The sequence below is a fragment of the Octopus bimaculoides genome, chromosome 24, assembly GCF_046866305.1.
Source record: "Octopus bimaculoides isolate indiv1 chromosome 24, ASM4686630v1, whole genome shotgun sequence".
Lineage (NCBI taxonomy): Eukaryota > Metazoa > Mollusca > Cephalopoda > Octopoda > Octopodidae > Octopus > Octopus bimaculoides.
The window spans coordinates 34,135,737-34,157,530 of record NC_142951.1 but is presented as its reverse complement, the minus strand read 5'-3'; the positions used below and the strand labels follow the sequence as shown (position 1 = coordinate 34,157,530).

At 38.3% G+C, this 21,794-nt stretch overlaps 1 protein-coding gene across 1 annotated transcript in view; it reads right to left on the bottom strand.

Moving 5' to 3' along the window:
- The window catches only part of LOC106870666 (collagen alpha-6(VI) chain), a 40,791-nt gene that overhangs the window by 9,784 nt on the left and 9,213 nt on the right, over positions 1 to 21,794 (bottom strand). Inside the window, exons 5-7 of the mRNA XM_089340992.1 lie at positions 21,505 to 21,549; positions 19,973 to 20,140; positions 18,817 to 19,193 (exon numbers count right to left, since the gene is read on the bottom strand). Of these exons, the coding sequence (XP_089197118.1) occupies positions 18,817 to 19,193; positions 19,973 to 20,140; positions 21,505 to 21,549 (590 nt within the window). The remainder of the gene's footprint in view (positions 1 to 18,816; positions 19,194 to 19,972; positions 20,141 to 21,504; positions 21,550 to 21,794) is intronic.

Genomic DNA, 21,794 nt, shown 5'->3' with positions numbered 1-21,794 from the left:
AAACAAAACAAGTAGTTTGTATCAGCCTCAACAGATATTTTTTATTTCTAAGCAATGAAGATATTATCGAAACCTAGAGATTTGCAAATAAAGATAACCAGGATGTGGGGCATGTAAACATTAATAATATTTCTAATTATAGGTGTGTTGCGGCGACTAATCAGAAGACATGCAGGTAAATACATTACTACAGTCCCAGGGCTTACAAATATGTATGAGAAACAGAAGGTAGCACTGCTGGGTACTGCACGGATATGTTACCTAGGGTACTATGAATGGAAAAGAAAACAGGAAACCACGACGAAGCAATGATGATGACGATGGTAACGATGACGACGACAGCAAAGACGATGATGATGATGACGAGGGTGATGATGATGACGATGGTGATGATGATGACGATGATGATGATGATGATGACGACGATGATGATGATGATGATGATGATGAAGAAGAAGAAGAAGAAGAAAAAGAAGAAGAAGAAGAAGAAGAAGAACAAAAGCGTAGAAAATACCTTGCACGTCCCTTTTTTGCAGGTCTTTTGAAGAAACGCAGGCGACAGCCAACGTAAGGAGTCAACCAGTTGGAGTTGGTTTGTGAGAAGAAGCGAGTAAAATGTGAAGTTGGTGAGTTTATAAATAAGTAATGAGAGAAGGAGAGAGAGAGGGAGGAAGGGAGGAAGAAAGAGAGGGAAGGAGAAAGGGAGGGAGGGAGAGAGAGAGAAAGAAAGAGGGAGAGAGAGAAAGAAAGAGGGAGAGAGAGGTAAATGGTTTCGATAATTAGGTATAATGTATATTAATATGTTTTGGTGGACAGAGTTAGTGGACAACTAGGGAAGAGAGAGAGAGAGAAAGAGGTAGAGAGAGAGAGAGAGGAGAACATAAAGAGAGGAGGTAGAGAAAGAGAAGAGGAGAGAAAAGGAGAGAGAGAGAGAGAGCGGAAAAGACAGGAGGAAAGGCGAACAGGATGTGAGAGGAGAGAGAGAAGGGATGAGAGAGGAGGGAAGATGGAGAAAGGAAGAAAGAGAGAGAGAGAAGAGGAAAGAAAGATAGAGGTGAAGAGGAGAGAGAGAGAGAGAGAGGCGGATAAGGATGTATATATGAAAAAAAAAAACGAGGTGTATGTGTGCGGGGGGGGGGAGGCTCTTTTCTTTCTGATGTCTTTATGTATCTACACCCACTCTTTACCGACCACCTCCATCACCACCAACACCACGCTGTGCCCCTCACACCCGTACCCCTCTCCATTTTGGTGACAGATTCGATAGAATGGCTGCCGAAATGATTCATGAGATTTCGATTTACACCCCTTTGTCATCTGAGTGAAAATCCCGCCAAAATCTTACATCGGTGCGATTCTTCATCGTTACTTGAATCGATAAATAAATACCAGTTATGTATTGAGATCGAAGTGATCGATAAATGTCTCCTCTTAAAACCTGGGCATTTGTGCCCCCAACACAGCATTAAGCAAAATAAGCACGAGCTTAGGGCATCAAAGGAAGGAAGGGGGTACCACAGAAATGGTAAATGGTTTACGGCACAAAAGAAATCTCTTGAAACTTGTTAAAATAATATTCGGGATGCCTTTATCTCTACTAAGTATAGATGTAGATGTGTTACGCGGAATTAATTTTTAGGAGCTGATCAAAAACTGCAATTAAAAAACAAAAAGTGGGAGAAAACTTTTCAAAAATAATGGAAATAAACACAAATAAACATTATTTTGCATTATACTGTTAGTTTTGATTCATTCTGAAAAATATGAATTAATTTTATGGTTTATTACGGATTATATTTTGAATTTCATATATATGGGGGGGTCACCAAAATCTTTTAGGTGCTTAGGGCCTCTATGGCCCTTAATCCAAACAGGTTACTGGTCTGGTCATTCTCTCAATTTTCATTTCTTCTAATTCATCGATGTCACGTTTTAGCTCCATCCCGCAGCTTTCAGATGCAATGCCTTTCTCAACACATGCTGTTCCGAGTATTGCAGCCGTGTGCTTCCTACAAAGTTTGGTATTTCCAGGTCTTCATGCCAAAATACCGTTTGTACTAGATGCACAAGGCCTGAAGTTTGTGGGGAGGGCACTAGTTGATTACATCGACCCTTCCTCCCACGGTTCAACTAGTACTTGTTTCATCGACCCCGAAAGGATGAAAGGCAGAGTCGACCTTTGCGGAATTTCAACCCAGAACGTGAAGACGTTCTTCAAGATGGTCCCAAGTACACCGATCACAATAGAAGTATGGCCATTTTGCTCTGTTGTTAATTCTGTAGATGACCTCAAACACAAAGTCTTTCCCAACTTCAAAGGAAACTACCTAAATCACAATTGGTTATGTGAAAGAGCAATATTAGCTCCAAAAAACGTAGCTGCTACAACATTTAATCAACAGCTGATGCATTCTCTTCCCGGCAATCTTCAAACTTACAAGTCTGTTGATACAGTTCCAGATACAAATGAAGTGGTGAACAATCCTCCTGAATTCTTCAATTCGTTGGAGCCTCCTGGACGACGTCCCCACATATTATAACTTAAAGTTGGAACGCCTGTTATACTGCTCCGCAATCTGGAACCACCAAGACTTTGCAATGGAACACGACTCGTGATAAAGAAGATGATGTCACACGTTATCGAGGCTACCATTCTTTCTGGACGCGGAAAAGGTGATGACGTCTTTATTCCAAGAATTCCTCTTACTCCATCAGGAGCAGACATTCCTTTTACATTCAGAAGACTGCAATTGGCCCTTCGTGTCACTTTGGCCATGGACTGAGAAAAACTGAACCATCCCTGTAATAACTGTGTGGATCTGAGGGGAGGGGAATACGTTGAATAAGATCATAATTAATTGATCCTCCTGTATTTTCTTTTACTCAAGGCCAGGAACTTTTCAGCCACCCACCTAGTATATGTGTGTGTATAAATATGTGTGTGTGTGTTTGTGTGCGTGTGTATGTGTGGGAGGGGTGTGGGTGATTCTAAAAATATATAACCACATTATCAAAATTTTGAATATATATATTGGGTTGGTGTATAATTGATTATTGCGGTTTTCTTCAACAAATTTTCTTCAACAAAACAATAACAATATTTAACAAAAACATCTTTAAATGATTATTCCGGAGCATATTCACCATCTACTTCAATTGCTGCTTCCCATTTGCTGGGCAGACGATCAGACCGTCATTTAAAGATGGTTTTGTCAAATATTGTTATCGTTTTTGTTGAATAAGATTTGTTGAAAAAAAAACCGCAATAATTATGCACCAACCCAATATATATATATATATATATATGTGTGTGTGTGTGTGTGTGTGTGTGTGTGTGTGTGTGTGTGTACATGTATGTATGAATATAGGTATGAATGAATGTGTGCATGCATGTATATGTATGTATGTATGTATGTATGTATGTATGTATGTATGTATGTATGTATGTATGTATCAGGAACCTTTCAGCACTCCATCGCAGAATAACTGAGTTTCCAACAGTGCTTTATTTCTAGTTCCGTATTGGCGCTCACACAAACCTATACGTTTTAACAGTATATGCATGGTGGGCGGAATAATAAATCATTGCCAGTTCAGAACAGCATCCTGTATATCGTACTCAATGTGGAAATACTGTAAGAAAACCACAGCACGGTGATATTACGATTGCGGTCATGTTAAAGCATATCGTGCGAATGTGCAGTGCTAGAAAAAGGACTCGGAAATATCAGTTTCAAACGAAAAGCGGTGTGAGAATTACCAGATCCGGGACTTCTGCCTGTTTGTGCGTCATCGGCAGCAAATATAAGTATCCGTTGTCAACCGCATGCTAAGGCAATGATCTATATGCATAAGTGTGTGTAGGTGTGTGTGTGTGTTTTGTGTGTGTATGTATGTAGTTATGGACATGCAGCTATCTATCTATCTATCTATCTATCTATCTATCTATCTCTCACTCTCTCTCTCCTTCTGTATATATATATATATATATATATAATGTATGTATGTATGTATGTATGTATGTATATACATATATATATATATATATATATATATATATATATATATATATATATATATATATATATAATATATATATATATACATATATTTATATCTATATTTATATTGATATCTATATATCTATCAATCCATATATACATACATATATATATAGAGAGAGAGAGAAGGAGGGAGAGAGAAAGAGAGAGCGAGAGAGAGTGCTTTACATATAAGTTCATGTACAAGGTGTATGTATCCGTGTGTGTGTATATGTAAGCATGCTTTTATACATACATATATATATCTATAATATAATTTTAGGAATTTATCAAGTGAAAAAAACTTCATAAGAAAAAAAAAAACCCATTTTTTTCCCGGAAAAAAGTTTTTATCCTAAAATTATATTATATTATATATATATATATATATATATATATATATATATATATATATATATATATATATACATATATATATATTCATTGAAAAAATATCCCTACAAGAAGTTTAAATATCCTCATTTTAACTATAAATATGTATATATATATATATACACACACACACATAAATATATACATTTATATTTATATATATATAAAGTGCCTTGAAGAGTGCCTCAACAAAATCAAGTCCTTCCTTCGAAAATACAACTCCGGAAGCATACTAGTGATGAGTGATTTTAACCTCCCTCATATAAACTGACCCACAAATACTCTGAAGTTAGGCAGATGCTCTACATTAGATAAAGCAGCAGCAGAATTACTCATTAATCTAATGGATAAATTCTTCCTGACTCGGCTAGTGCTCGAACCAACAAGACAGAATAAAATGATCTTGGATCTTATATTAACCAACCACTCTAACTCCGTTCACAGTATTTCAGTTGAAAAAACTCTCCTCTCAGACCACGACATGATACTCTGCAATTTTAATTCCCGGCATATCAAAACCAAACCAACCAATACCACTCCACGGCATTCATTTGACATCATAAGCTCCCACAAAGCGGACTGGGGAGCAATCAGAAAGGATCTATTCTTCGTCGACCGGTCTTTCATTGTCAGTACCATTCGCATTGAGACGGCAAGGCAACACTTTGAGAACGTTGTCACCTATACATGCTCAAAACACGCTCCAACGAAGTCCACTGACACAAACAGAAGCCGGCTCCCTAAAAAGAAAAAAAAAAACTCTCATCAGGCAAATCAAAAGACTCAATTAAAAAATCAACCAGTTAAAATACTCCCATCTACAACATCCACATTCAACAACAATGAAAAGGCTGGAGTTGGAAAAACTTCATCTGCAGACCGACATGAAAACCTCCATTGAGAATCAAAGAGCTGCAGAGGAACAGTGGGTAATCAAAAGCATCAAACAGAACCCAAAAGTGTTCTTATGCAAATAAGAATAGAACCGCTGTCTCACCCATTGGGCCATTGACCGATGATAACGGCATTCCCCGACACGATGCTAAAGAAATGGCAGAAATACTGCAGAAACGAGACTGCTCTGTCTTTAGTGATCCCACTGATATCGACGTAAGAGAAACGAACGAAGTTGATTCCCAACATAGAATTCCCAACATCATAACAGCAATAAATAAGGTGAAATACTATTCTGCTGTAGGCCCTGATAGATTCCCCGCTAGTCTCCTGAAGGAATTTAGACACCGACTTGCAGTCCCTCTGACCAACCTCTGGAGAAATTCTTTAGACTCAGGTTATATACCGAAACAGCTCCCATCCCAGTCTGTCATCCCGGTTTTCAAACAGGGAAACAGATCCCTTGCAATCAACTACCGACCATTCTCACTCACCTCCCACATCATTAAAGTGTTTGAAAGAGTAGTAAGATCAAGGATAGCTGACTTCCTGGGGACCCACAAACTCGTAAATGCAAATCAGCATGGCTTTCGCTGTGGCAGGGGCTGTCTAACACAGTGTGCGTGTATGCGCATGCATGAGGGTGCGTTCTGCTTTGTATATGTAAATGTGTGTGAGCTCAAATCCACTTATAATGTCCCATCGTACTTAGTTCCTCACGTTCTATTTCTCTTGACCCCCCAACAACTATAATAACCACCACCATTATTATTATTATTATTATTATTATTATTATTATTATTGTTATTGTTATTGTTGTTGTTGTTATTATTATTATTATTGTTATTATATAACGTTTGGTATCCAATACCAGGGCGTTGGTTTTCGTTTTTTTTTCTTTTCTCGCTCACGCCCATACACAGCCATCGCCATCACATTAATTAAGCTCATTTAGATGCCAAGCTTTATAATTAATGATGATTATGAAAAAAAAAAAAATAACTCCCTGAACCCGTCTAGCGATTAATAATAATAATAATAACAACAACAACAACAACAACAACAAGAATGACGTTAATGATGATGACAAGGAGGAAGATAAAGATGGCGGCAGCATGACGGTGGTGGTGGTGAACAAGGTGCTAGTGGCGATGATGATGATGACGACGACGACGACGACAATGATGGTAATGGTATTGTTGTTGGTGATGACGATAATGATGATGACGACGACGATGACGATGATGGTGATGACGATGATGATGGTCATGGTGGTGGTTTTTCCCTTTGAAGTTGCGATCATTATGGCTGTTTAGCCTCGGGTCAGCCCTGACCGTCCAGGGTCCAAAATGATCAAAGACATTCCAGAACAATCTCCAAATCGTAGTTTGGTTTTATCAAGGATTGCCTCGTCTAATGTGTCCTTCCAATTACGAAGGCGGCTCAAGCGAAATTTCTTTCTTTGTTTGGCTGCTATTTATGTAGGTCGACCAACCGCATAAAAGAATAATTCTTTGGCTCGGCTCGTTGAAGAAATGTTGAGTTTAATGGTTATGGCTGTGGTGGTGGCGGCGGCGGCGGCGGCGGTAGCGGCGGCGGTGGTGGTGGTGGTGGTGGTAGTTGCAATGGTTATGTTGATGTGGCGGTCGTCATCATGGTAATGGCAATGGTGGTGATGATGGCGATGGTGATAATGCTGTTGCTGTACTTGTTGATGGCTGTGGTGTTCTTCGCTTTGAAACCAAAAGAGATTTTACATCGATGGGATTAAAAAGCTTGTAAATAGATGGAAGGAAGTCATAGATAATCAGGGAAAGAACACTGATGATTAAATTTCAATCAAATATAACATTTGATCACTTGTTTTCCTTATTCAAAATTCGGACAGAACTTATGGGGTTACCTGATATATACGCATATGTATTGCATCTGTGGTAAGTAGCTTTCTTACCAACCACATAGCTCTAGGTTCATTCCTACTGTGTGGCACCTTGGGCAAGTGTCTTCTACTATAGCCTCGGGCCGACCAAAGCCTTGTGAGTGAATTTGGTAGACAGAAACTGAAAGAAGCCCGTCGTATATGTGTGTATATATATGTATATATATGTATATATGTATGTGTGTGTATATGTTTTGTGTCTATGTTTGTCCCCCAACATTGCTTGACAACCGATGGTGGTGTGTTTATGTCCTCGTAACCTAGCGGTTCGGCAAAAGAGACCGATAGAATAAGTTAGAATAAGTACTAGGTTTCCAAAGAATAAGTCCTGGGGTCGATTTGCTCGACTAAAGGCGGTGCTCCAGCATGGCCGCAGTCAAATGACTGAAACAAGTAAAAGAGTAAAAGAGATATATGCATATATACATTTCCATATATATAATTATACACGCACACACACACACACATCTATATATTTATATACGTACATCTATATAGATAAAAACGCGTTTCAGTTATGAATGACCATGGGATTGCACCAAGAAAGTTCCCTACCGAGGTTCAAGTCCGGGCAAGGTTGTTTATGTAAGACCAGCAGTCGCCAATGCATACCAGCCTCCCCCTTTCCGTGCCACTACATACCAATGTTCCCTTTCTACGCCACTGATGTTATCAAAGCGAAAGGCAAAGGGGCCGATACAGCTTGGCACCAGTGACATCGCAACTCATTTCTACAGCTGAGTGAACTGAACCAACGTAAAAAAATAAAGTTTCTTGCTCAAGAACACAACACACAGCCCGGTCTGAGAATCGAGTGTGAGCCCGACGATCTAACCACTGAGCCGGATATATATATATACATACATACATATATATATATATATATATATATATATATATATATATATATATATATATATAATAATAATAATAATAATAATAATAATAATAATATAGATTTAATCAAAAGATTAAATGTGGTACTTAAAATGTTTGAGGTACCAGAATTTGGTAGGATAAAAAACCAAAAACAAAATCAAGAGATTTGGTGAATAAAATTTGAAGATAAGCAACAAAAATTCAATGCAGCTGAGGAGTACATTTTCATTGTACATTCTGTGATGTTCTCACTACTTGAATAAATGGAGCTTGTACGAAACGTACGTACTGCTATAACCTATTGAATTTTTGTTGCTTATCTTCAAATATATATATATATATATATATATATATATATATATATATATATATATATATATATATATATGTAAATATATAAAAGATAAAGAGAGCAATGGTAAGGTTGGAAATATATTTTATGGATAGAGTCTTACAGCTGTTTCTGGGAAGATCCAGTACTTCCCTTCATCGGAGACAGAAATAGTAAAGGAATCGATTATTATATCCATAGGCGGAGAGTTTTAGTAAGACTCTATCCATAAAATATATTTCCAACTTTACCATTGCTCTCTTTATCTTTTATATATTTACATATACACACGCTAATACACGACTTATAATCCCCAATCCTGTTCATACAACGACTGGGGCAAAACTAGTCGGTATACAGCACTTACTCGGTATTACCTGTATCTTTTGGGGTTTGGTTAAATCCAATACCCTCCTCAACCTTGTTATATATATATATATATGTATATATATTTATATTTATATATTTATATTTATATATTTATATATTTGATCCTTTATATTGAACACTCAATATTTCATTTACATTCAATACTTTCTTTCATGGTGCCATCCATTTTTATTTTATTTTATTTTATATTATATATTGTATATTATATTATATATTGTATATTATATTATATATTGTATATTCCATATTCTATACCCCACATTGGTTCTGCAGGAATATAAATAAAACATAAAAAGCAGACAGTGTTGGAACTCTTTTAAACTAAATAATATATATGTATATATATATATATATATATATATATATATATATATATATACACAAACACGTCAGCTTCCTCGCCGTCGTCGTCGTCGTCGTCATTATCATCATCATCATCATTAACACGTCGTCGTTATCAATTATTAGTTATTATTGCGGCCTTTAAATCCGAGCTGCTGTTGTTATGAAGCGATTGGCAAGGGTGCACAGGGTGTATTTCTATGAACTTAGCAACGCCCTTTCGAACGAACATCAACGAGAAAGAGAAAAAGAAAAATACGGAAAATATAAGCAGAAAATTGAAGAATTTCGGCGGCAACAAGAACAAGAAATTTAACTGCAGCAATAACGACAATTTGCAATAATAATAATAATAATAATTTCTTTTAATAATAATCAACGTTATAATAACAGTAACAACAACAATAAAAATAAATAATAATAATAATGATAATAATAATAATAATAATAATAATAATAATAATAATAATAATAAGGATTGTTTTTTAATTAGGCGTGAGGCCAACGATTTTGATGGGAGGGTAAACCGATTAATTCGACTTCAGTTTTTGTTTGGTACTTGTGCTTTTTGTCGACCACGTAGGGATGAAAGGTCGGATTTGAACTCAAAAAAAAAAACGCAAAAAACAATATCGCAAGGCATGTTTATTTTTCCGTTTTTTTTCTGGCGCTCAAATGATTCTATTTATCCGACAATGATGATGATGATGATGATGATGATGATGATGATGATGAAGCCTTACGACTATTGACCTGAAATCCTTTTGGGGGGAGGGGGGCGCGAGTCGATTACATCGACCTCCCCCCCAGCACTTATTTTATCGATCTCCGAAATAATAAAAAAGCAAAGTTGACCCCGGTGGAATTTGAACTCAGAACGTAAACACGGACGAAATGCCACGGAGTGTTTTGTCCGGCGTGCTAACGATTCTGCCAACCGGCCGCTTGAATAGTAATAATAATAATAATAATGATAATAATAATAATAATAATAATAATAATAATTTTTTTGCCAAATAAAGACACACACACACACACACACACACTATATATTCGTTATTCACTTCAAATTTATTATTATTATTATTATTATTATTATTATTATTATTATTATTGTGTCCTTTGACTGGAAATAATCCGTCACACATCCTGCGACCTCTTCAGCAACTCTTCATCTCACGATCCGTGTGATTTCAAAATCCAACCTGATTGCGAAAAGAATCCAGTCTCTGCAATGAATATGACGAGGGCAGTTTGCAGTGCGTCCATTCTCACGTGTGGGCCGAAGAAGCAATATCCGATGTCCCAAAGACAGTAAAACAATTTGAGGTGGTGATGGTGGTGGTGCGTGGCCGGAGGGTCACAAAAAAATAAAAGGACGAGGGGAAAGAAAAGGGGAAGATGATGATATGAAATAAAAGCATACGCAACACACACACAAAAAAAATATGAACACTTCTGGGAACGCCATAGATCCATGATTACCCTGAGCGCCAAATGGACCGACCCTCGCCAAGATCTTGTTATGATATCGTTCCTAATTGAAACATTAGACCACCCACCAGCCCTTTATTCACCACAGATGAAAGGATGAAGGGACATTATAAGGGGCCATTACAAAGTTAATGATGGGGTGGGGCTGATAAGAATGTGTTCTTCCTCTCAACCCCAGCCCACTAGGGTGTGACTAGGGATCTCTCGCTTTCTCTCTCTCCCTCTCCCCCTCGCTGTCTCTTTCTCTCTCTCCCTCTCCCTCCCCCTCACTCACTCTCTCTCTCCATCTCCCTCTCCCCCTCACTCTCTCTCTCTCTCTCTCTCTCTCTCTCTTTCTCTCTCTCCCTCTCTCCTCCCTCTCTGTGATTTAAGGGAGATTTTGGTTCCTTCTTGAACAGCTTCAGCGACAAAGTAACGGCCCCCACGTCCTACTGACGGTCCAAATCATTGTTGTTCTTGCTGTTGTTGTGATTGTCATTTTCATCGCTGCTGCAGATGGAGTTGTTGTTGTTGCTGTCCTTATCGTTGTTGTTGTAGCTATTGCTACTGTGGCCAGAACTGTCTGTGTTTTGGGTTGTTGTTGTTGTTGTTGCGGCTGCTGTTTTCTATTTATTTGTTTATTTGTTACAGTAGTAGCAGCAGCAGCAGCAGCAGTAGCAGCAGTAGCAGTAGTAGTAGTAGTTGCTGTCGTTGATAACATCACTGTTCACTTAATGACTTTATTTATTACATAATTAGTGTTAATTGCCCACTGCTATATGACACATTTCACACGTTTGCATATACAAACATGTGTATACATATGTATGTATATTTGTGTGTGTGTATATATATATATATATATATATATATATATATATATATATGTATGTATGTATGTATGTATGTATGTATGAATATATATATATATATATATATGCCTGTGTATATATATATTACACATATATATATGTATATATGTATATGTGTGTATGTGTGTATATGTATATATATATCTATGTAGATATATATATGTGTATATATATATGTATATGCATATGTGTGTGTGTATGTATATATATATATGTGTGTATACGTATATATATATATCTATATAGATATATATATGTGTATATATATATGTATATGCATATGTGTGTGTGTGTGTATGTATATATATATATATGTGTGTGTGTGTGTGTGCGTGCGTGTGTGTATTTGTACGTATGTATTCAAGAATAATTAACATAATTGTAGATGGTGGGGAGTGGAGATGATAGGGTGGGGTTGGAGGGACTGGAAAATCGACCCCGCAACTGCCGCCACCTCCAACATCACCACCACCACCACCACCACCGCCACCATCACCGTCACCACCGTCCGTCCCAATTACCACTATCATCATAACTACCATCCCAACACCAACCCCAGCAATCATAATCATCTCCACCACCACCACCACCACCACCACTACCTCCACCACCACCACTACTATCACTTCTCCATCACCGTCGCAGTCAACACCACCGCTGCAGCCGTCTCCACCACCACCACCACCACCACCACCACCGTCACCATCATCATTATTATTATCATCATTATCATAACTACCTCCACCATCAATGCTTCCACCACCGCCTCCACCACGGCCATCATCAGCATGCATCCTCCTACACGTCAAAACGAAATAATAAGAGGTGCGGTCCCTCATTTAATAATAGCCATATTAATTAATGGATCGTGTGGTTGAGAATGACATTGATGGCTGTGCGGGCAGGGCAGCTGATTGGGCTGCAGGTTGCGGGCTGCGGGTTGCGGATTGCACGCTGCGGATTGCACGCTGCGGATTACACGCTGCGGATTGCACGCTGCGGACAGGTAGCATGCAGTGAGCAGGCAGTGGGCTGCGGGCTGTGGACAGACAGCGGGTTGCAGACAGACAGCGGGCTGCTAGTTGCAGACTGCAAACGGCGGGCAGGGAGTGGATAGGTAGCAGGCAGGTTGCCGACTGCGCGTTGCGGGCAAGTTGCGGGCTGCACGCTGTGGGTTGCGGGCTGCGCGCTGTGGGTTGCGGGTTGCGGGCTGTGCACTGCGGGCAGCGGGCAGGCAGCCAGTTTGTCAATTCGCTCGGAATTTTTTGCGGCTTGTCTGTATCTCCTTTTTTACTTCAAATTCAGTCACAGACAAGGATTAAGGCCTCGATGCCGCAAGCTTCGCTTTCCAGCTCGAGCCAGTGGGCTTAGACCGAGGGGACGGTAGAACACCGGACGGTGTGAAAATTTCCTCGTGCCACGTCGGTAGGCTCTCCGCCCCTCATCTGGGATGCCCACATGCTGTGGCACCTTCTTCAGTGGCAACTTGATGCTGTCAGCTTCCAGCCCTGGCTCCGCTGCTCGTCAGGCTGAGAGAAAAACACTGTCGCGGTATCGAACGCTCTCCGATAAGTTTATGGTTGAGCCTGTGGCAGTGGATACCCCCGGTGCTCTTAGCCCCCGGGCCATATCCCTGCTGCTCACCGCTATCGGGGTAGAGACTGTTATCCGCGAGTGCGAGCTCTGTGAATCAAGGTGGATGTTTCAGCGCATCTCTCTCGCTATCCTCCGATACCTTTTTCCATGTTGTCTGCTGGGGGCCATGAGAAACGTTTCTATAATCCTTTCTACTAATGAGTGACCATCATGTCTTTCCTTCATACATAATGTGGCCCCATTATCTAATACATGCGCCTTCTTTTTTTCTAATGTCTTCTAAGTCAGTTATAGGCGCAGGAGTGGCTGTGTGGTAAGTAGCTTGCTTACCAACCACATGGTTCCGGGTTCATTCCCACTGCTGGCACCTTGGGCCGACCAAAGCCTTGTGAGTGGATTTGGTAGACGGAAACTGAAAGAAGCCCGTCGTATATATATATATATATATATATATATATATATATGTATGTATGTGTGTGTATATGTTTGTGTGTCTGTGTTTGTCCCCCCAACATCGCTTGACAACTGACGCTGGTGTGTTTACGTCCCCATAACTTAGTGGTTTGGCAAAAAAGACCGATAGAATAAGTATTAGGCTTTCAAAGAATAAATCCTAGGGTCGATTTGCTCGACTAAAGGCGGTGCTCTAGCATGGCCGCAGTCAAATGACTGAAACAAGTAAAAGAGTAAGTCAGAAGCGGATGACTTGGGGAGTGATTTGGCTGCTATTTTGCGGGGAAGGGGCCAGTCGATCAGATCGACTCCAGTACTCAATTTATCGACCCCGAAAAGATGAAAGGCAAAGTCGATATCGGCGGAATTTGAACTCAGCACGTAGCGGTAGACGAAATACCGCTAAGCATTTCGCCCGGCGTGCTAACGTTTCGGCCAGCTCGCCGCTTTTTGTTTTGCATATATATTAAAGTACAGTCTTTCTCTGTGGACAGAAACAAACGGGTACACCGTTTCTGATGAAGCGCCCCCAAATAGGGATGTGGAGGAGGATGTAGTATTTGGTAATAATGTTTTTAATGTTGTATGGCTTCAAGTTGCCTCAAAAGTGTTCCAGCCATGACCATTCCATCGCATACCCAGATATTATGTATTTAGGGTTCCATTACCTGGATATTTATTTCTTTGTTGTTTAACCCCAGGTCGCATCCACAGTCGAGAACCGCGACAGTTCGTCGAGGTAGACAGTGAAGTCTACCTTTGTCTCCGACTCGCTATCCAACCAAGACATTGAGCGAAGATCTTGTGAAAAGCCGCAACTCGTCTGCTTGGAATCGATCTATATGCTTCTTGTGTCCCTGCCGATTCGTCAAATATCAAACTGTGGCATTGTTTTCACGTTCTACCACTGCCACTCAATCCTATCGAACGGATTTTGTTTCCTCAGGGGATAGTGCACATCCCCTAGTTCTGACAACGCACGTTTCGTGCTTTGCACTGAAGTATTGATCAAAGGCAGATACCACCAGAATCGTTGTTGCTATGACTTTCCTAAGTGCCTCTTCTAGATTCTTAAGTAGACCTTCCTCTAGTTTAGAACTATCGCTATTTTCTTACTAAATTAACTCAGCTCTAATAGACGTTTTCGCGACTTGTCATTATCGGTTTTCGACGACTGTCTCCACCAACGCCTACTTAACTAATTCGCTGATTCACTCTCTATGAGCTTGGCGCTCCGGGATAAATTCGTTCAGCTTCCAGTAACTGCGTCTCTATCTCTGCAGCCTACCTAGATCGATTGTAGAAATCACAAATTTGCGGTCTCTGTTGCCTACCACTTTAAACTGGGGAACAACCTATGCCCACCACCCCTACCAGCTAGCTGACAAAATACTCTATCTGGATACAATATAGAAGATCTGAACATGGACGTTGTTTGCTCATATTCACATTGTTACATACGGGAAATCCAGTTGATACTGGTACTTTTTTATCGACCCCGAAAGGATGAAAGGTAAAGTCGTCCTCGGCGGAATTTGAACTCAGAACGTAACGGCAGACGAAATACCTATTTCTTTACTGCCCACAAGGGGCTAAACATAGAGAGGACAAACAAGGACATACAAAGGGATTAAGTCGATTACATCGACCCCAGTGCTTAACTGGTACTTAATTTATCGACCCCGAAAGGATGAAAGGCAAAGTCGACCTCGGCGGAATTTGAACTCAGAACGTAACGGCAGACGAAATACCGCTAAGCATTTCGCCCGGTATGCTAACGTTTCTGCCAGCTCGACGCCTTCGTCACCTTAAGAACAATAATATTTAATGATGATGACGATGATGATGATGATGATGATGATGATGAAAACAACAACAACAACAACAACAGCAATAACAACAGCAACAATATCTTTCAAATAATTGGAGTTCGTATTTTATTTCAGCAACATTAAAAAAATATTCTTGTAATATTTGTGAGTATTATACATGATTGCATGTAGTTAGGTCGGTAGGTAGTTATTGTATGTATGCGTGAGTAATGTGTGTGTGTGTGTGTGTGTGTGTGTGTGTGTGTGTGTGTGTGTGTGTGTGTGTGTGTGTGCATGCATGTGAGCGCACGTATAAATATATGCACACCCTCACGCATACAGGCATATATGAGCACATGTATGTAAAAACACATCCATACACACTTTTATATATATACACACACACGCACACACACACACACACACACACACACACACACACACACACATATATATGTATATATATATATATATATATACATATATATATGCATACATATATGCACACATACACACATATATATATATACACACATACATACACACTTTTATATATATACACATACACGTATATATATATATATATATATATATATATATATATATATATATATATATATGCATACATATATACACACACATAGACGTGCGTGTATACATATATATATATATATATATATATATATATATACAAACACATATATATACATACATATATACATATATACATATGCATACATATATATACATACACACATACACGCGCGTGTATGCATGTATGTATGTATGTGTGTGTGTGTATGTGTGTGTGTGTTTGCGTGTGCAATAAAGTTCGCTTTGACAACGGCCTTAAGTTTCAAATGGTAGTTTATTTAATTTTTAGTTTATTGTTGTTAATTGCAAAAAGAAAAAAAAAAAGAAATCTATTGGAATATGTGGTTAAATGGGTTGCGAACGCATATGAATAGCTGTACTTCTATTTTTCTGTGATAGTAGCTACATATGTGCCTATAGAGTCTCTGCGTGTGTGTGTCTATGTGTGTGAGTGTATGTATATGCGAATGTGCGTACATATTTTTTATTCATGTACACACTACAGAGGATGCAAATATTCACAAACTATATAAACTGCATCTTAAGTCTATCATACTTTTTCCCAAGTATATATATATATATATATATATATATATATATATATATATATATATATATATATATATATATATATATATACATATGTATGTATGCATACACATATAAGTATATTGTTTGTACGCATAGTATTTATGTATAAGTGTTGAATCGTATATATGTGTATGTGTATGTGTATGTGCGTGTATTTCATCGTATATAGTACGTGTGTCCATTCGTGAATTTGGGAAAAAGAAATGATTAAAAAATAAAAATGGTAAATTCTACTGTTCCATGGAGGGAGAACCAGGTTTTTAAACTGAAAAAAAAAAAAAAAATTTTAAACTCGATTAAATTTGTAAATCAGTTAATATAAATTAAGTTTTAAAAAATTAACGGCGATTACATTGTTCAACAACAACAATAATAAATGACTTATTCTCTGTTGTTTTAAAACCAGAAGATGCAGCTTTTCGTTCGTGAAAACTCCCCTTAAAGATATGTAGCGTTAAAAAACACACAGTATACTGTGGAGGGCTAAACGAAATCAGCCCAGAATTGATCGCTAGAGCGACAGATACGTATTTCGTCAAAGTTGCAGCTTATCAATGTCTTGTATTCATGTCACTTCAAATGCGAAATCACATCAGCTATGTTGAAGCATATAGAGATAGTTATAAACCAGACATTGGTTTGCAATGACCTCCGTTAAGCAAAACAAATTCTAAATATGTAATAGCAGCAGTTCAACTTGATAATAAAAAGAAAATGTCAATACTACATACTTAACATATATTGTGATGTTTAAACGCCATAAGTTGCGGTTTTTCAACTGGGAAAAAAAACAAGTTCGGCGTAATTTGAACACAACGTAAAACAGACGAAATGCTACTGGGCATTTTATCCGGCGTGCTAACGGTTCTGCCATTTGAAATAAATTACATTACTGTCAGCTGAAATAACTTTGTTCCTAGATCGGTTCAACCGGACAGAAATGCAATTCAGACAACCATGAAGTCACACACTTCCAGACGACAAGGGTTCCAGTTGATCCAATCAACGGAGCAGCCTACTCGTGAGATTAACCACCTGCAAGTGGCTGAGTACTTCACAAACATGTGTACCCTTAATGTAGTTCTCAGGGAGATTCAGCGCGACACAAAACGTGAAAAAGCTTGCCCTTTGAAGTACAGGTGCAACTCATTTTTGCCAGGTGAGTGGACTTGAGCAACGTGGACTAAAGCTTCTTGTTCAAAGACACAACGCGTCGCTGGGAATTGAACTCGCGACCTTGCGATCGTGTGCGAAATACCCTAACCACTAAGCCATGCACCTTCACAAATCACACACACACACACACACACACACACACACATCTTAAAAGCAAAACCATGCTGAATAATGTAGTCCTAGATATATGATGCCAGAAGAAAAAGAAAATGACGGCATCATGTTACGGCTGGGACATCTGTAGATATCTTAGACGGGACCTGGATTGTGCCTCATATAAATAGCTATAAGCTAGCAATCTTTCCGTGGGCAAGAAAGAAAAAGGTACTGTTCTCTAATGAATGTCCAAATAGATAGGAACCTGATCAAGAAAAGCACTAGAATTGGCGCTAAAATCAAAGACATTTCTATACACTTTTCACAGAAATAACATGAGCAATAAAACGATTTTATTTAAGACATTATGAAAGAAATTTACTTACATAGGCAGGAATATCTTTGTGTTGATATATTTGTTTTTAAATGTTTTGGTTTTCTATGTTGTGTGCAATTTTTTCTGGCTCATAAAATTTGGAACAGCAGTAAATGAGGCTTTTTTTTCTTATGTTTTCAAATCCGAGCTAAAAAAAAAATAGATAGATAGACTATATATATATATATATATATATATATATATATATACATGCTGGAAAAAGCATATAGTATTTTGATCTCAGAACGTAAAGACAGACGATATACTGGTAAGCATTTCGCCCGGTGTGGTAACGTTTCTGCCAGCTCCCCGCCTTACACCATTCAATTAATAAACATTCATAATTAGAATGAATAAATAGAATTGAATATTAAGTATTTATGGAATTTTGATTTACACTGTCGGCTGACTTTTGGCCAACCCTGTATATGAGTACAAGTGTGCGTATGTGTGTACATGTGTGCATGCAACTGCGTTAGTATGTGCGCGCGCGCGTGTGTGTGTGTGTGTGTGTGTGTGTGTGTGTGTGTGTGTGTCTTCAGGAATAGTTGAACTGCTTTACTTACGTTACATACGTTTACAAAGCCGGTTTGAGAATTCGCTGCTCAACTGAAACATGTTCGTTCCCCAACCGGCGTTCAGAATATTGCCCGGTGATGCAATTGTTGTCAAAATCTGTTCCGAATTCATGGTATCCATGTTAACTACAAACACTTCAATGCCGCTATTGCGAAGGGCCGTCGCCCTTGCAGCCACTCCATTTGGATCGTTCAGTTTTCCTTTTAGGAAAATAACAGCAACCTTACGTGCTCCACGACGGCCGCCCTTATGAACGCTGAAAGATTCTTCTCCGGTTTCCTTTAGAAGAGGTGCGAGGGCCGTTTGGTGGAATTGGTCGAAGTGTCTCATTATTTCCGCTTTGGTTCGATACTGATTTAAGTTAAAACCTGTAAAAAAAACCCAAAAAAAAACCAATACATATATATCATATATTTTATTTATTATTTCTTTCATTCATATATATATATATATATATATATATATATATATATATAGTTTTATTATTATTGTTGTTGTATTTTGACCTGAAGATTAGCTATATTTTTGAATAGAATTGATTTTCGATAGTTTTAATCGATTTTAATCGAATTAAATTTTCTTTCTATTCGAAAATTGGTTATGAAACACGTGTAGTCGTTTTATTATCTTTATCTTTTCTTCCTAGGAGAACACCAGCCATGGCAGTAAGACCAAAGAACACAACCAATCTCACTTCAAGACTCCCAACGGCTTAACCCATTACCTCCAATAATTCTATTAACTGGAATTTTTTTTATGAAACTTTGATTTCTAGCATAAAACAGCCTTAGAAACACGCTGGAATGATCAAAATAACATTTCAAAATAACATTTCAAAATAACATTTTAAATAGAAATAAGTGAGATATTGGGTGAAAAATTAGCAAACCTCATTTGAATATCAGAGAAATATACCTAGTAGATATAGCAAAAAGGTTAGATATGTGTAAATATTGACAGATAATTACGAAATTTGTAATTTTTAAGTGATCTCATATGAGACCACTGGTAGGTAATGAGTTAACTACGTTTGCCCAAGAATGGTTGATCTTAGTAATATTTGAACGCCATACAAACCGGCATTAACTCACCATATTGTAAATATTAAGTGACAAGCAATAAGTTATAATGACGGTATTATTCTTACCATAGACTTTGTTGCATGGCCCAGCAACCGCTCCAAATCTGATGTTGCTTCTTGAAAGATCCTTACCAGAAATCGAACTCCTGATGAATTTAACAACGTCCTCCGTACCTCGGTCACCCAACATACCAGAATCAAACACGAAGTTTACATCTATGTCTTTCTCACAGGCTGGAATTTCAAAAAGATAAATAAATGTCGGTACAGGATGATTAAGCATTTCGTAAAAAAAAACATTAAAAATACCTAGGCGTAGGAGTGGCTGTGTGGTAAGTAGCTTGCTTACCAACCACATGGTTCCGGGTTCAGTCCCACTGCGTGGCACCTTGGGCAAGTGTCTTCTACTATAGCCTCGGGCCGACCAAAGCCTTGTGAGTGGATTTGGTAGACGGAAACTGAAAGAAGCCCGTCGTATATATGTATATATATATGTATATCTGTTTGTGTGTCTGTGTTTGTCCCCCCCAACATCGCTTGACAACCGATGCTGGTGTGTTTATGTCCCCGTAACTTAGCGGTTCGGCAAAAGAGACCGATAGAATAAGTATTAGGCTTCTAAAGAATAAGTCCTGGGGTCGATTTGCTCGACTAAAGGCTGTGCCCCAGCATGGCCACAGTCAAAAGACTGAAACAAGTAAAAGAGTAAAAGAGAGAGAGAGTACCCGTGTAAAATAAAGATATATCTCTACTGTGGGTGTGTGTGTGTGTGTGTGTGTGTGTGTGTGTGTGTGTGTGTGTGTTTGTGTGTGGTACTCTGATGATGTCGGAATTTGAAAGAAACACAACTAGACTTGTAAGTACCATTATCTAAATCAGGGTTCTCAGCACCCCCTTTTTTTTATCTATAGACCCCCTTGCATTATCATTTTATTCTGGCGGACCCTCATAGCTATTCAATGTTTAAAAACTAGTTTATGTTGACAACTTCATAAGCTTACAACTGTTTCTGCTGTAAGAGTAGAGCTGAGTGTTTGTTAACCACCATATAGCTTCCTCGGAGCTTTGAGGAAGCTATAAGATGAAGTAGAAGCGTATAAGATGATGCTCAAGCACATAGCTCTGAGTGCACTGCAACTTTCAGTAGAAACAGGTGTAAGCTATTGAAATTATTTTTGTAATCCCCCATCCTTTGTCATTTAATTTCATATATATATATATATATATATATATGTTGTTGTACTTGGGGATGGTCATATTGCCAGTTTAGCCAATAAAAACACACGCACTGCATATTTGGTGTTAATTTGCTTCAGCTTTATATTACATTACATTACATTGATCCTATTTCGGCCAGAGTTCTTTCGTCACACTTCTGTGACCTCATCAGTGGTCCTTTGCTTTCTTCTTTCTTATGTGTGTCCCACCTTGCTAACTATCAGCCATTATATATATATATATTAAGGGGAAGACACATCTATAGACATCTGTTATGTAAAAGAGACTCAAACAAAGAGCTAATACATAAGACCGTCGGGGATACAATGAAGGGGGTAGGATTCTTTTAAATGCAGGGGTCACTGCGTTGAGATACTTACGTTGTTCCATCTGTGGAGTAGTTGGTGCCGGAGTAGTGGTTGGAGCTATAAAGAAAGAGATGCTGATTAATAATAATAATAATAATAATAATAATAATAATAATAATAATAATAATAATTTCTAATGGAACCGCAAGGCCTCAAATTTTTGGGGAAGGGATTAAGTCGATTACATCGACCCCCAATGCGTAACTGGTACTGATTTTATCGACCTCGAAAGGATGAAAAGCAAAATAGACTTCAGCGGTACTCACCGATGTATGTATGTATGTATGGATGGATGGATGGAT